This window comes from Vicia villosa, linkage group LG2 (genome assembly GCF_029867415.1).
Source record: "Vicia villosa cultivar HV-30 ecotype Madison, WI linkage group LG2, Vvil1.0, whole genome shotgun sequence".
NCBI classification, from domain to species: domain Eukaryota; kingdom Viridiplantae; phylum Streptophyta; class Magnoliopsida; order Fabales; family Fabaceae; genus Vicia; species Vicia villosa.
In genome coordinates, this window is record NC_081181.1 from 87,527,930 (window position 1) to 87,544,179 (window position 16,250).

At 36.9% G+C, this 16,250-nt stretch overlaps 1 protein-coding gene across 1 annotated transcript; it reads left to right on the forward strand.

Annotated features, from left to right (window-relative positions):
- The first annotated feature begins 3,146 nt into the window (after positions 1 to 3,146).
- Positions 3,147 to 3,635, forward strand: LOC131649521 (uncharacterized). Its single transcript, XM_058919281.1, has one exon. The coding sequence runs from the start codon at positions 3,147 to 3,149 to the stop codon at positions 3,633 to 3,635; it is 489 nt and encodes a 162-aa protein (XP_058775264.1).
- The last annotated feature ends 12,615 nt before the right edge of the window (positions 3,636 to 16,250 follow it).

Sequence of the window (16,250 nt, forward strand, 5' to 3'; positions counted from 1 at the left end):
TAAAGTCAATATTGACAATGTCTTTGTATACAATATAGCGCTAAAAGTGATCAATGATAACGAGGATCATCAGTCAAAGTCTATTAAAGATTGTAAACTAAGTGAGAATTGGCCAAAATAAATATATTCAATTGAAGAAGAATTAAACTCACTTTACAAGTGACTCACTTTTGGACCTGTAGTCTGAACACCTCAAGGTGTGAAACTAATTGGATATAAATGAGTTTTTGTGAAAAAGAAAAATAAGAATGATATGAAGTCTGATTTATTGCTCAATGATTTTCACAAAGACCTAAGATAGATTTTGATAAAAACATATTCACCTGTAGTGGATTCAATCAATTTTTGATTAATTAGTCTTGTAACACATGAAGGACTTAATTTGAACATGATGGATGTAATGACATCTTATTTATATGGTTCACTTAATAGTGACATTTACCTGAAACTCCCTGAAGGGTTCAATATACCAGGGGCACGTAATTATGGATCTCGAGAAAATTACTACATCAAATTGAACAAGTCTCTGTATGAGTTGAAAGAATCTGGATGCATGTGGTATAATCGCCTCAGTGAATATTTACTAGATGATGAATATACAAATAATTCAATTTGTACTTGTATTTTCATAAAATGATGTGGAAAAGAATTTGCAATACTAATTATCTATGTGAATGTGATACATATTATTGGAACTCCTGAAGAGCTTCCAAAAGCTATAAATTCCTTAAAGAAAGAGATTGAGATGAATGACCTAGGAAAAACAAAAATTATGTCTAGCCTTACAAATTGAGAATTTGGACAATGGAATATTTGTACACCAGGAAGATTATATAGAAAAGTGTTGAAACACTTCTATATGGACAAATCTCATTCGTTGTCTACTCCAATGATTGTTATATCATTAGATGTAGAGAAAGATCTTTTCAGGCCTCAAGAAAATGATTACAAAATTGTTTGGTCCTGAAGTACCATATCTTAGTGCAATTGGAGCACTAATGTACCTTGCTAATTATACACGTCTTGATATATCGTTTGTGGTCAATCTATTACCAAGATACAATTATTCACCTACATGAAGACATTTGAACGGAGTCAAACATATACTTCGTTATCTTAGAGATGCTGGTTACTTGTCAGATTCTCACAATAGTAGATCAGAAACAGGCTATTTATTTACATGTGATGGTATAACCATTTCATGGAGATCTATGAAACAACTCATGGAAACAACTTCATCAAATCCCGCATTACTATTACCACTACATGAAGTCACTTCGAAGAAGACATTTTAAGAAACAACTACAAAGAATATCGTCTCACATGTAAATGTCTACATGAGGGGGAGAAATACATATGTTTTGCACTCTTTTTTCCTTCACCATGGTTTTGTCCCATTGGGTTTTCCTGGTAAGGTTTTTAACGAGGCAATTCACATTCAAAGGATATTGTACTCTTTTTCCTTCACTAGAATTTTTCCCACTGGGTTTTTTCTAGTAAGGTTTTAACGAGGCATATCCTCAATGGACATCCAAGGGGGAGTGTTATGAATATTTGTGTTAGTGGATGTCCATCCATCTCCATGTTCTTCATCTTCCTATTCCATACTTAATATGTGTTTAATATGTGTGATTTTCTATCTCCCTTGAGTCCTATAAATAGAGACTCATATTACAATGTAAAGCACACTTGAAATAAGATAAGATAATATTGCTCTCTTTCTTCTCTACCTCTCTTTGATCTCTCTATTGTTTTAGTTAATTTCATAACAAGAACAATATAGTGGTAAGGGTCTTGGTGGTAAGGAGTTAAAGGACATGTGTTTAATTCTTACACAATAATTTTTAGGAGGTAAAAATGATAATAGCCCAAAAAATTCTTGAAATTCTTTAGACTCATTTAATGTTTTAAAATTAAATTGTGAGGTCATATTTACATATTTATGATTCAAACATATTTCTTTTCACTTAAACTTTTAGTCTCTCTTTTCATCACATGTATGTCATAGTCTCAGTTACAATATTTTTTAATAAACATAATTAAAATCTACATCTACATTTATAATACCAAAAAGTTCATCTCAACCCCGCACATCACGCGAGTCTCCACCAGGTAATATATTAAATTACAAGTGCGCACATTAATACAAATACTTCAACTCATCTGTAACACATCACCCATATTCCGATGTGGTATCTTCAAAAAATTCTTCTTTTTTCAAAAGGAAAATCACAAAGTGTTAGGAGTCAATATCCTCTTCATTTTGTTTCTTCTCCATTTTGTGCATTATCAAAATTTTAAGAATATAAATAGAATTTAATTGATATGCACTGACAGTATAAAGATTTTTTACACTGTCAGCAATCACAACCATTGATAAGTATAAAAGATTTGACTCTTATTTTAACTTCTTTTAAAGTAATACAATTGGATGTTCAGGATCTAATGATGGTGTAAAAAAATTTACACTGACAGCGTATATCAATTAAACTTATATAAAAATAATAATGTGACAATTGATGTATCAATTTATTATTTATACAATACAAATATCTTTAAAACTATGGTAACGAAAAGAAAAAATGGAAAGAACAAATAGAGAAGATCTTCACTCCAGTGTTAGATATCATCAAATGCAAAAAATATATAACTTATATAGTTACTTATATACTTTGATATATATGATGTTCATCACAATTATATGTGACAAATTAAGAAGATTATTTTTACAAAATGACATATCTAATATATTAACCTGTTAAATACTTACTAATTTTGATATATATTATTTTCATAAAATTTATATAACAATATTTTTATTTTCTTGAAATTATTTTCAAATTATAAAAATGAAAGAAAGGAAATTTTAATGTATCATTTCAATCTGATATCTCTAAAATAATAGTTTTTTTTAAATAATAATAATAATGATAATAATAATAATAATAATAATAATAATAATAATAATAATAATAATAATAATGATGATTGTGAATAAGGAAGGGAGACGGTGCTTACTTTTTAAAATAGACTTTGAGAAGGCCTACGATAAAGTTAGTTGGTCTTTTCTGAGATACATGTTGGGGAGAATGAGTTTCGGAGATATCTGGATGAATTGGATGGAGGCAATGATTTTTTCTAGTGATATGTCGGTTTTGGTTAACGGTAGTCCTAAAAAGGAATTCAAGGTGAAGAGAGGTTTGAGACAAGGAGATCTGATCTCTCCTTTTCTTTTTGATATTGTGGCGAAAGGATTAAAGGGCTTAGTTAATAAAGCGGTGAAAAACGGAGATTTTGTAGGATGTCATCTGAAAGGGAATTGTTTTATCGATATTCTTCGATTCGCGGGTGATATTTTGTTTGCAGGGGATGGTAGTTGGAATCATCTTTGGGCAATAAAGTCGGTCTTAAGGGGTTTCGAACTTGTTTCGGATCTCGGTATCAATTTTCACAAGAGAAAACTTGTCGACATCAAAAGAATTCCTACCTTCATGGATGTAGCCACGACTTTTCTTTCGTGTAGGAGGGAGGAAAAAGAGTTTATGTTTCTCGGAATTCCAATAAGAGCTAACCCTAAAAGGATATCTCTTTGGAGCCCGCTTTTGCTTAAACATGAGAAGAGATTGTCTAGTTGAAAGGGTCGGATTCTTAGTTTCGGGGGTAGGATAATGCTATTGAAATCAGTTTTAGAAACTCTTGCTACTTTTATGCTCTGTTTTTACAAAGCTCCTAAGAAAAATATAAGGGAGATAACAAGATTCAAAGAAAATATCTGTGGGGTGGAGCGGAGGCTAGTAGAAAAATTCATTGGGTTAGTTGAAAGGATATGAGCCTCCCGATCAAGAATGGGGGCTTGGTATAAGGCGGATCAATGATTTTAACTTGGCTCTTCTTTTTAAGTGGAGGTGGTGTATTCTAGGTGAAAGTGACACTTTATGGTTTAGAGTGCTGTTAGAAGACTATTGTGGTACTTTTAGATTATCGTTTCCTCAGGGATTGGTGCGATATCACCGCCGTTCTATAGTTTATGTTGCCTTGAGTTAATATTACTTTGGTTTTTTGGTTTGCAGAAGATCATTCAACAATTTTAGTAGCAAGGATTAAATTAAAGAAAGTTCTAAGTTTTAAAGAGAAGTATCAAGACTTGATTTCATCAACCTATAATTTGTATGTCTTCCTAAGATCATGCGTATGAAGTAGTTATCAATCAATATCTCACGTATCGTACGTCTATACCGTTCGTTTCCGCAACGTTATAGCAAGACTTACTTGATTGTTCAACCAATGATTTCTCAATCGATTGAACAACACAAATAACATTTAAAAACCGATACAAAGTGATTATCAACCATTAGTTCCATGTCTAGACTTAATGTTTGATAGATGATATAGTTAGGTCAAGATTCAAACATTGTATTTCACAAACATTTTAACCATACAAAGTTAAGATAAAGCAAACTACATCCTCTATATTGATTAACAACTTGTTCATACACAATATTTATAAGGAAAACATACAAAAAGTAAGGAAGATTACATCAAAGCCTTGACACAAAAGTGTTTAGCTATCCATTGACATGGTAGCTTGCACTAGAAGGAAGGAAGGAAGGATAGCAAGCATCAACGGTAATTTCTCGACGATCAATGCTTCGATTCTTCGATTATAAGTCAAAATACTGAAATTAGGGTTTCTTGGCTCTCCAATTGGTCTCCCTTCTCACAAGGACAGAACTGAACTATATATACAAAAAACCAGAATCTGCGCAGCGCGCGTCGCGCGTTCTTTCTCGCGGCGCGAGCTCTTCATTAAATGATCAAACCGCCCAAGGGCGCATCGCGCGCTCTTCACCTCGCAATGCGCGGATGCTACTGACTTTGAACTCCATACATTCCTTAACAGCGCGCGACGCGCGCTGTTAGCTCACGACGCGCCCTAGAGCAGATCTTGAAACTTTGCCTATGCAATTGGCTCATTACTCCAGTCCTCAAAATTCCAACCTAATAAAAGAAAACCTGCACACAAAACACTTAAAAACAACGGTTAAAAGAAAACGACCGCTAAATAACTAATCTACTATTATTTACTCAAAGAAAACGGGGTTTCATGAATTTGCGATAAAAAGTAGTCGAAAGGTACCAAATATAAAAGCAAATATTAACACAATTTGGCACCTAACAACTCTCCCCAACTTAAACCTTTGTTTGTCCTCAAACAGAAACACACTACCAAGAGATCACAGGCTAAGACAAGAAACATTTGGGTGGTTCAAATTCCATAAGCACACAAGTAACATCTTACCTTTGCTAAAATAACACCATGATTAAAATACTAATACTACATACACATATGATGTCAACAATTCCTAAAGCAAAATAAGTTCAAGATTGAATCACAACCAACACACTTCTCTAGTAAGAGACAAAATTGAGGATCCTAACTAACACTCACACAACAATGCCGCCAACATCCAGAATCAATTATGCATTCATCTACACAACATTTATATAAAAAAGCGCAAGAGCAAGAATCACAAAGACTTTAGGGTTGTAGCTTGGCTTGGTTAACAAGGAAGTGTCATTTCTCAAGGCTATTTAAACGAAAGGGTCAATACCTAAAAGAGCATTCAAATACAATTATATCCACAAATCCTTATAAACCGATCACACAAATTTATTGCTCAAGAGTTCATCCTTTTAATTTAAAGGAAACTAGCTATATACAAAGCTCTTTTTTCTTTTTTCTTTTTCTCTTTCTTTTTCTTTTTCTTTCTTTTTCTCTCTTGAGCAATCACTTATTTTCTTCTTCACACCAATACAACCAATAAAATTTTGTATTCTCCCCAACTTGAATATTACCATCACATAATCACGAATGCTCCCTATTCTAAGGCGAAAAGGAATCAATCCTAACCACGTTTCATGGTACTCTTCAAGGTTAAAAGAAAGTCATCAAGATTCAGATCAAAAATCGGCATTTATAAACAAGGAAATGATACCGATTGAATCTTGGCAAAACGGCTCAAAGTGGTTAGCAAATACTCACACACTCACCGGGTAGGTTATATTTGGTAGAGAAGTTATACTCGCAATGCGAAACAAAATTCTTTGATCACTTTCATGCTTTACCCAATTAAATAAAAAAAACGCAAGATTAAACATAATAAACACGAGTTAAACGCACATTGTTGGAATCCACAAAATAATATATATATATATATATATATATATATATATATATATATATATATATATATATATATATATATATATATATATATATACATATATATATATATATACAATGGAAAGGCTCCTCACACTAATTTTAGTACTACAATGATTCATTATTGAACTATTTTTGTTAAAGAAAATGTGACATCTAATGTGTACAATTAAAAGCATCAAATTCATGGTATATTAAATAAACGATAAAAATGTACCCTGCACGTACTAATTTCACATTATATCATCACCGCCCCAATTGGTTGTAAAAACTTGCTTCAGCAAGGAAGCACTTTCACAAGGACAGAGAAAATTTAACTAAAAATGCAAAAATTAAATTATCTAAAAAAAAACTTAACTTCAAAACATAATCCAAAAAGACTTAAACTTAGCCTATAATCCAACATACCTCATCCTTTCAAGGATGGCACAAAAGTTTCAACTGAAAATAAAAATGCAAAAATTAGAAACTACACTATAGAGAAAACAAATACAGCTCACTCCTCCTCAGAATCAGAATCATCACCATCACCTCCCCCCTGAGAACCTGGCATTTCCTCTGGCCAACGGGCATACGCCGCCAAATCATCTCTGGTACCCACAGGACGCTGCACAGAAAGATTCTGAAGAGAATCCTGGATAAACAAGAAAGCTCTCTGGTGAGCCATGTGCATCTGCCAGTTCCAGTCACCAGCCTGACCTAACTGTGGCACAGCAGGCGGAGCAGCAGCAACAGGAACAGGATTCGCAGCAAGAGCACCAGCTGCAGGAACAGGGTTAGCAGCACAAAACCTGTTAGCAAAAACATCATCAATCACTCCATCCATGGGAATCAGACCCCCAGATGGAAACCTAACACCTGCCTTCCTGCACAGCCCCATGATCAAACCGGGAAAAATCAACCGGCACTTGGCCCTATCGCCAAAACTCGTACCATTCAGAGCAACCCTCTTCAATTCATTTGCTACTATCCTAGAAATATCAACCTCCTCACCCATCAGAATACAGTACACTAGACCAGCTGTGTCCAGTGTAATAGTAGTGGTGTGACTTCGTGGCCTTAAATTATACAGGACCACAGAAGTTACCAACTGAGCATCATGAGTGAGATTCCGACGGGTGAAGGTCTTAGGGTGTCCAGTGGTGCTCAAATCATAACTCCACCCACTTTGGCACAACTTCTCCCTCATAGCCTCAGCATCCCAACTTCCCTGATTTAACCGAGGATGGTACCTACACTCCTTAATCAAAGCCCGAGGATCATCTAGAAAATCAAAGATCGAATCCTTGGAGAAATCAATCCCTTTTCCTCTTACCCACGTCTTAAATGGGAATGCCTCGGTCGGAACCCATCTACCTGCAGGCAAAGCATTAGAATAAAACTCCCGAAGGATCTCGACCTGATAGAACTTGCCAGGCTCATACAACTTTTCCCAGCAAGTATCGCTCAAGTAGCCCCAAGCCTCAGAATAATTTCCTCCCTCACTGGTTTCAATGGTTCTCTCTGGCCAAACCGTGCATCCCTTTAAGTCTTCATACCTAGCTTCATGTTCAGGACCACGGAACCGTGTTTGGTCATAGCGCGTCTGGGAGCCGGAAGATTCACCGGCAGCACCTCTTTTCTTTTTCAAAGGAGGAGCCATCTGCACACAAAAACAAAACACAAACACAATTCGATCCAAAATGGTTAGCACAAATATTCACATCTATAACACAGTAAAAGACCGAACATAATTGTAAAACAAAACCACATTGCACGGAACAGAAACAGAATTCAACATAAAACAATATTAAACTCAGCGCGCAACGCGCGCTTCAGCTTGCGACGCGAGACGTGCGAAACACAGAAAAAACAGAGCTGCAACCATGGTTGCAGCCACCACTAACAATTAAAACTTAATTTAAACAGACCCATTTGCTAATCCTAACCAATTTAAGTCTCTAATCAACCCTATATTCACAAAAATTTCTAATCCTAAATCTAATTCTATAAAACCTAAAAATTATATTAACATAATGAGGAAGAAGAAGAAGAAGAAGAAGAACACATACCTCTAAATGATGATGAAGATGGTGAAGGAGAAAGTAAACAATATCAAACAAGGATGGGAGAAGGAGAAGGGGAGAACTTTTTCAAATATTTGGGAAAAGAGGCAAAAGTGCCTCTAACCCTAATTAACTCGTAAAAGAGGGAGGGGGATGGGTCGGGTCCCATTCTGGGCCCAACCCAGAAATTAATTTTTTTTTTTGTTTATTTGTTCAGCGCGCGTCGCAAGCTAAGAGGCCGCGCCGCGCGATCACTTCTGCCAAAATATTTTTCAATTAAGGAACAGCGCGCGTCGCGAGCTTAGAGGGCGCGCCGCGAGCTACACCAGAACAGCAAAAAACTTCTTTTTATCAGCACGCGTAACTTTACCGGTAGACCATTTCTGGCTCGATATCAGCTTAAAACACAAAAACGGTAAAAAACACATAAAACAAGTAGAATACTTACAAATTGGGGTGCCTCCCAATAAGCGCTTTGTTTAACATCGGTCAGCTCGACGGCCAAAGGCGATATCAAGGATCACCTAGAGCAAGAACACTTGTTTCCTGATTAAACTCACTTCCACGATACACCTTCTACCTCTGACCATTTACCGTCCATTCTTTCTTTGTTTTTGTATCCTCTACCACTATAGCCCCGTAATTCCTTACCTCTTTGACTAAAAACGGTCCGGACCACTTAGATTTCAATTTTCCCGGAAAAAGCTTCAAACGGGAATTGAAAAGAAGCACAAGCTGTCCGACCTTAAAGTCTTTCACACGTATTTTACTATCGTGATAGAATTTTACCTTCTCCTTGTAAATCGTGTTTGAATGGTAGGCATGTAACCTCAACTCGTCCAACTCATGGAGTTAAACTTTTCTTTTTTCGCCACACGACTTAGGATCGAAATTTAACAATTTCAAAGCCCAAAAGGCTTTATGTTCTAATTCCACCGGAAGGTGGAAACTTTTGCCGTACACCATTTGAAACGGTGTGAGACCAATCGGGGCTTTAAAAGCGGTCTGATAAGCCCACAATGCTTCATTAAGCTTAAGCGACCAATCTTTTCTAGAACTCGAAACTGTTTTCTCAAGAATTCGCTTGATCTCACGATTCGATACCTCAGCTTGACCATTAGTTTGTGGATGGTATGGAGTGGCAACTTTATGCTTAACTCCATATTGCTCCAACACTTTTTCAAGTGGAGCATTGCAAAAATGCGATCCGCCATCACTTATCAACACACGAGGCGTACCAAAACGCGCAAAAATGTTTCTTTTCAAAAATTTTATCACGGTTTTACCGTCGGCTTTAGGTGAAGCAATCGCTTCCACCCACTTCGAAACATAGTCTTCCGCGACCAAAATGTACTCGTTAGACAAAGAGGATGGAAATGGACCGACAAAGTCAATATCCCAACTATCAAACACTTCCACCTCTAAGAAGCTTTGTAGGGGCATTTCCTCTCGTCTACCAATCCCACCACTCCGTTGACAACTATCACAACCCGACACATGATGGTAAGCGTCTTTAAATAACGTAGGCCACCAAAAGCCCGCCTGAAGGACTTTGGTCGTCGTACGCAATCCATTATAATGGCCACCATATGGTGAGTTGTGACAATGCCACAAAATACTTTGGGATTCCTCACTTGTAACACATCTCCTCAAGAGATTGTCACTATTTAACTTGAATAGATAAGGCTCATCCCACACATAAAAGTTTGCATCGGATAAGAACTTCCGTTTTTGGTTCCAAGTTAGATCTTCGGGAATCCACCCGGTCGCTTTATGGTTAGCCATGACCGCGAACCAAGGTCTAACTTCTTGGACCAAAAATAGTTTCTCATCCGGAAATTCCTCTCTCATATCACTTTCAAATTGTGTTACCTCGGTATTCACCAACCGAGATAAATGATCAGCTACCACGTTTTCGGACCCTTTTTTGTCTCTTATCTCAATATCAAACTCTTGAAGCAAGAGAATCCACCTAATTAGCCTTTGTTTTGAGTCCGGCTTTGTGAGCAAGTACTTGATAGCTACATGGTCAGTATAACACACACTTTTTGAACCAATTAAATAAGAACGAAATTTCTCCAAAGCAAACACTATAACGAACAATTCTTTTTCGGTGGTTGCGTAATTAACTTAGGCTTCATTTAAAACTTTGCTCGCATAGTGAATAGCATGAAAAATTTTATTCTTTCTTTGTCCTAGAACGGCACCCACCGCATAGTCACTCGCATCACACATTAGTTCAAATTCAAGGGACCAATTAGGAGCGACGATTATGGGTGTGGTGACCAACTTTTCTTTAAGCTCTAGAAATGCATTTAAACAAGATTCATCGAAGAGATATTCCGTACCTTTGTTGAGTAGATTACTCAATGGCTTTGCAACTTTGGAGAAATCTTTGATAAATCTTCGATAAAACCCGGCATGTCCTAGAAAACTTCGGATACCATTCACATTCAATGGAGGAGGCAACTTCTCTATCACTTCAATTTTGGCTTTATCCACCTCAAGGCCTCTTGAAGAAACCTTGTGGCCGAGCACAATTCCTTCGGTAACCATAAAGTTGCACTTCTCCCAATTTAGAACCAAATTTGATTCCATACAACGACTGAGCACGGTATCAAGATTTTTCAAACATAGATCAAAAGAAGCACCAAAAACCGAGAAGTCATCCATAAAAACCTCAATGCACTTCTCGATCAAGTCAGAAAAGATAGCTTGCATACACCGTTGAAATGTTACCGGTGCATTACATAACCCGAAAGGCATTCGCCGATAAGCAAAAATACCGAAAGGGCATGTGAAAGCGGTCTTCTCATGATCCCTGGGATTGACTACAATTTGATTGTATCCCAAATACCCGTCTAAGAAACAATAAAATTGTTGGCCGGATAATCTCTCGAGCATTTGATCCATAAACGGTAAGGGAAAATGATCTTTCCTCGTAGCTTTATTTAGCCTACGATAATCGATACACATCCTCCATATCGTCAGGGTTCGAGTAGGAATTAGCTCATTCTTCTCATTTCGAATCACCGTCATTCCACCTTTCTTAGGCACCACATGGACGGGACTCACCCAAGGACTATCCGAGATCGGATAAATCATCCCGGCTTCTAACATTTTCACTACTTCCTTTCTCACTACCTCTTTCATCACCGGATTCAATCGTCTTTATGGTTGTGCCACCGGTTTAAAGTCATCCTCCATCAAAATCTTATGCATACAAAAGGAGGGACTAATGCCTTTGAGATCGGAAAGTGTCCATCCCATTGCTTCTTGGTTTCTTTCTAAGACCACAAGTAATTTTTCTTCTTCACCCTTTGAAAGGGCATTGCTAATGATAACCGACTTTTTTTCATTCTTCTCTAGAAACACATACTTCAAGTGAAAAGGTAACACTTTCAATTCCATCTTTGATTCTTCAACTTCAAGCTCATCTTTCAATTCTTCAATTTGAGCTTCAAAAGGATTTATCTCATCACATGCCTCAAGATTTCTCAAGCAATCTTCAATTTCCTTCTCTTGATCTTTTGTAAGCACTTCAAGAGCTTCCATCAAAGTTTTCTCAAGAGGATTAGACAAGTGCATTTGATTCTCCACTTTCTTAATCGCTTTTTCTGTGGCATCGATTCTAAAACAATCATCGTCATCACTAGGATGCTTGATGGCTTCAAAGAGATTAAGACATAATTCCTCGTCTTGGTATCGCAATTTCATTAAGCCATCATCAATGTCTATCATCATTTGGGCCGTCTTCATGAAGGGTCTTCCTAAGATCAATGGTATATCTGGATCTTCTTCCATGTCTATGACAACAAAGTCAACCGGAAACCAAAATTTGTCAACCTTGACAAGAAAGTCTTCCGCAACTCCATGAGGATGAGCTGTGGATTTATCCGCTAGTGATAACATCATTCGAGTTGGCTTCAAGTCATTGATTCCTAACCTTCTCACCATAGACAAAGGGATCAAATTAATACTCGAATCGGTATCGACCAAACCTTTGCCTATATGAACATTTCCAATAGACACCGGTAAAGTTACCCGTCCAGGATCATTTGATTTTATAGGTGTAGTGCGTTGATTTTATAGGTTTTTTGTGATGATGTCTTTGATGAATTTTGCATACATCGGCATTTGCTCTAATGCCTCGGAAAAAGGAACATTTATTTGTAATTTACTAAATATATCCAAGAATCGAGCATAGTGCTTTTCATCATCTTTCTTTGACGGACCGGGTGGGTAAGGTAATTTCTTCACATGAATTGCGTTTTCTTTCATCTTCCCCGTTTCACTCACACTCAATTTGTTTCTCTCTTTTTCTACTACTTTCTCAAGAGTTTCTTTTTCCACTAATTCTTTTTCTTTCTCATTTTCAACTAAATCACCCTCAACATTCTTTTCTACTTCAATCACCCTATCTTTTTCACTTTCAACAATTTCCTCCTCAACTATCTCTCCTACACCCATATCAATATTTCTACCGCTACGAGTTAGAATTGACTTACAATGCTCACGAGGATTTTCTTGTGTAGTAGCCGGAAAAGGACCTTTGTTTTGATCGGCAAGTTGCTTTGACAATTGCCCGACTTGAGTTTCAAGGTTCTTTATGGCGGCATCCGTACTCTTTTGGCTCGCAATTTGCAATTGTATGAATTGACTAAGAGTGTCTACTATTGAAAGCTTTGTTTGTTGAGGTTGTTGAGGTTGTTGATTATAACCACCTAGGTAAGGATTTTGACGATTTGATGGGCCCGCATCCGGCCTCCATCCTTGATAACCTTGATTACCTCTTTGTTGGTAACCTTGGTTATTGTTGTAAGGTTGTTGTTGTTGTCTCCCACCATAAACTTGATAAGGATTAGACACTTAATTCACCTCTTCACCTGGTGGAGGACAAAAACCAGTTTGATGGTCACCCCTACACAATTCACAACACATCACTTGTTGATTTTTAGTAGGGATCCCATTTATCTCTTTGATTTTTTGAGGTAGTTTTGACATTTGTTGAGTGAGCAATTCTACTTGTTGTGTCATCAACTTGTTTTGAGCAAGTATTGCATCACTAGTATTCAATTCAAGAACTCCCGGCTTTCTTTGCGATGCACTACGGTTATCTTGCCCTTGATGATCATTCAAAGCCATCCTATCAATGATAGAAATTGCTTCCATGAACCTATTGTGAGGAAAGAACCGATCCAGAAATTTCTCTTCTAACTCGTTCCAATTTGTCATGACATTATTTGGTTGATCAAGGTACCATTCCTTAGCTTTTCCAATTAAGGAATGAGGAAAAGTCTCCTGAACACCTGTTCTTCTTCGGCTTCCGGAGCACCAATTGTTCCGGCGATCTCGTAGAACTTTGTTAGATGAGTAAACGGATCCTCGTCATCTGCTCCTGTGAAAGGATTCTGATAAAGTAATTGGAGTAACCCCGTTTTCATTTCGGAGTTCCTTCCATTGGCTTGATCACGAGCAAATTGTGCATTCAGACGAGGGCTATTAACACAAGGCCCTCGAGCTGGAACATTAGGATCCGCAACCATTTCTTCCTCAACTAAGTGTTCAACTGGAGTTGAAGAAGAAGATGCTTCTTGTTGTTGTCTTCTTTCCCTAGCTAGTTGTCTCCTCCTACGAGTTTTGCTATTCTCTCTACGTGCAGTCCTCTCAATCTCAGGATCAAAAAGGAGTTGATCTGCAGGTATACGTCCTCACATAAACTGTAATCTGAAAAACTAACCAAGCAAATTAACAAACACAAGGGATAAGAGCTAAGAAATAAGAGATTTAATTATAAGACTCAAGACAAAACAAACTATTGCAATGCTTGTAATATCTAAACAACAATCCCCGGCAACGGCGCCATTTTGTTAGAAGACTATTGTGGTACTTTTAGATTATCGTTTCCTCAGGGATTGGTGCGATATCACCACCGTTCTATAGTTTATGTTGCCTTGAGTTAATATTACTTTGGTTTTTTGGTTTGCAGAAGATCATTCAACAATTTTAGTAGCAAGGATTAAATTAAAGAAAGTTCTAAGTTTTAAAGAGAAGTATCAAGACTTGATTTCATCAACCTATAATTTGTATGTCTTCCTAAGATCATGCGTATGAAGTAGTTATCAATCAATATCTCACGTATCGTACGTCTATACCGTTCGTTTCCGCAACGTTATAGCAAGACTTACTTGATTGTTCAACCAATGATTTCTCAATCGATTGAACAACACAAATAACATTTAAAAACCGATACAAAGTGATTATCAACCATTAGTTCCATGTCTAGACTTAATGTTTGATAGATGATATAGTTAGGTCAAGATTCAAACATTGTATTTCACAAACATTTTAACCATAGAAAGTTAAGATAAAGCAAACTACATCCTCTATATTGATTAACAACTTGTTCATACACAATATTTATAAGAAAAACATACAAAAAGTAAGAAAGATTACATCAAAGCCTTGACACAAAAGTGTTTAGCTATCCATTGACATGGTAGCTTGCACTAGAAGGAAGGAAGGAAGGATAGCAAGCATCAACGGTAATTTCTCGACGATCAATGCTTCGATTCTTCGATTATAAGTCAAAAAACTGAAATTAGGGTTTCTTGGCTCTCCAATTGGTCTCCCTTCTCACAAGGACAAAACTGAACTATATATACAAAAAACCAGAATCTGCGCGTCGCGCGTTCTTTCTCGCGGCACGAGCTCTTCATTAAATGATCAAACCGTCCAAGCGCGCATCGCGCGCTCTTCACCTCGCGACGCGCGGATGCTACTGACTTTGAACTCCAAACATTCCTTAACAGCGCGCGACGCGCGCTGTTAACTTGCGACGCGCCCTAGAGCAGATATTGAAACTTTGCCTATGCAATTGGCTCATTACTCCAATCCTCAAAATTCCAACCTAATAAAAGAAAACCTGCACACAAAACACTTAAAAACAATGGTTAAAATAAAACGACCGCTAAATAACTAATCTACTATTATTTACTCAAAGAAAACGGGGTTTCATGAATTTGCGATAAAAAGTAGTCGAAAGGTACCAAATATAAAAGCAAATATTAACACAATTTGGCACCTAACAGGTGCTAAAGGCGCGTTACGGAGACATTAGGCTCCGGGTTTTGAATGGAGGAGGTGTTAAAAATGGAAACACTTCTTTTTCTTCTTCATGGTTGGATATTTTAAAATTGGAGACTAATATTTCAGAATATATTTTTAACCGTAACGTCAACGTTCGCTCTAAATTGGGAAACAGTTTCTCTACTGCGTTTTTGCATTCTAAGCATGTAGGATTCCAGGATACGGGGTCATACACAATTGGACAAAAAGAAGTATATTTTGGGACCTCCCGTATTGGAAAGATAATTTGTTGCGCCATAATCTTTATATTATGAATATTCAAAAGAATTTCTTGATAATATATTTAACACAGTGATGAATGTTAAAGACATAACCTAAGATAATGAGAAGGCTAGACAAGACATGGAAATTTGGTGTAATCGAAAAGAGTTGGAGTTGAAGCCTCAACCGAATGGAAAATTAATAAAACCCGAGGCTAGTTACACTATGACTTCACAAGAAGCTAAAGCGGTTTTTCGATGGTTAAAACAATTAAGGATGTCTGACGGGTATTCTTCAAATTTAGCAAGGTGTGCCGACGCTAACATTAGGAAGTTGCATGGTTTGAAAAGTCATGATTGTCACATTTTTATGGAGAAATTGCTACCAATTGCATTCAGTTCTCTACCCAAACATGTGCTTAATCCACTAACTGAAATTAGTAAAATTTTTAAAGATATTTGTGCGTCAACTTTAACCGTGGATGACATCATTAAGTTGGACCAAAATATTCCAGTCATTCTCTGTAAGTTGGAACAAATATTTCCACCTGGTTTTTTTTACTCCATGGAACATCTACCTGTAAATCTTGCATATGAAGCTTATCTTGGAGGGCTTGTTCATTATAGGTGGAT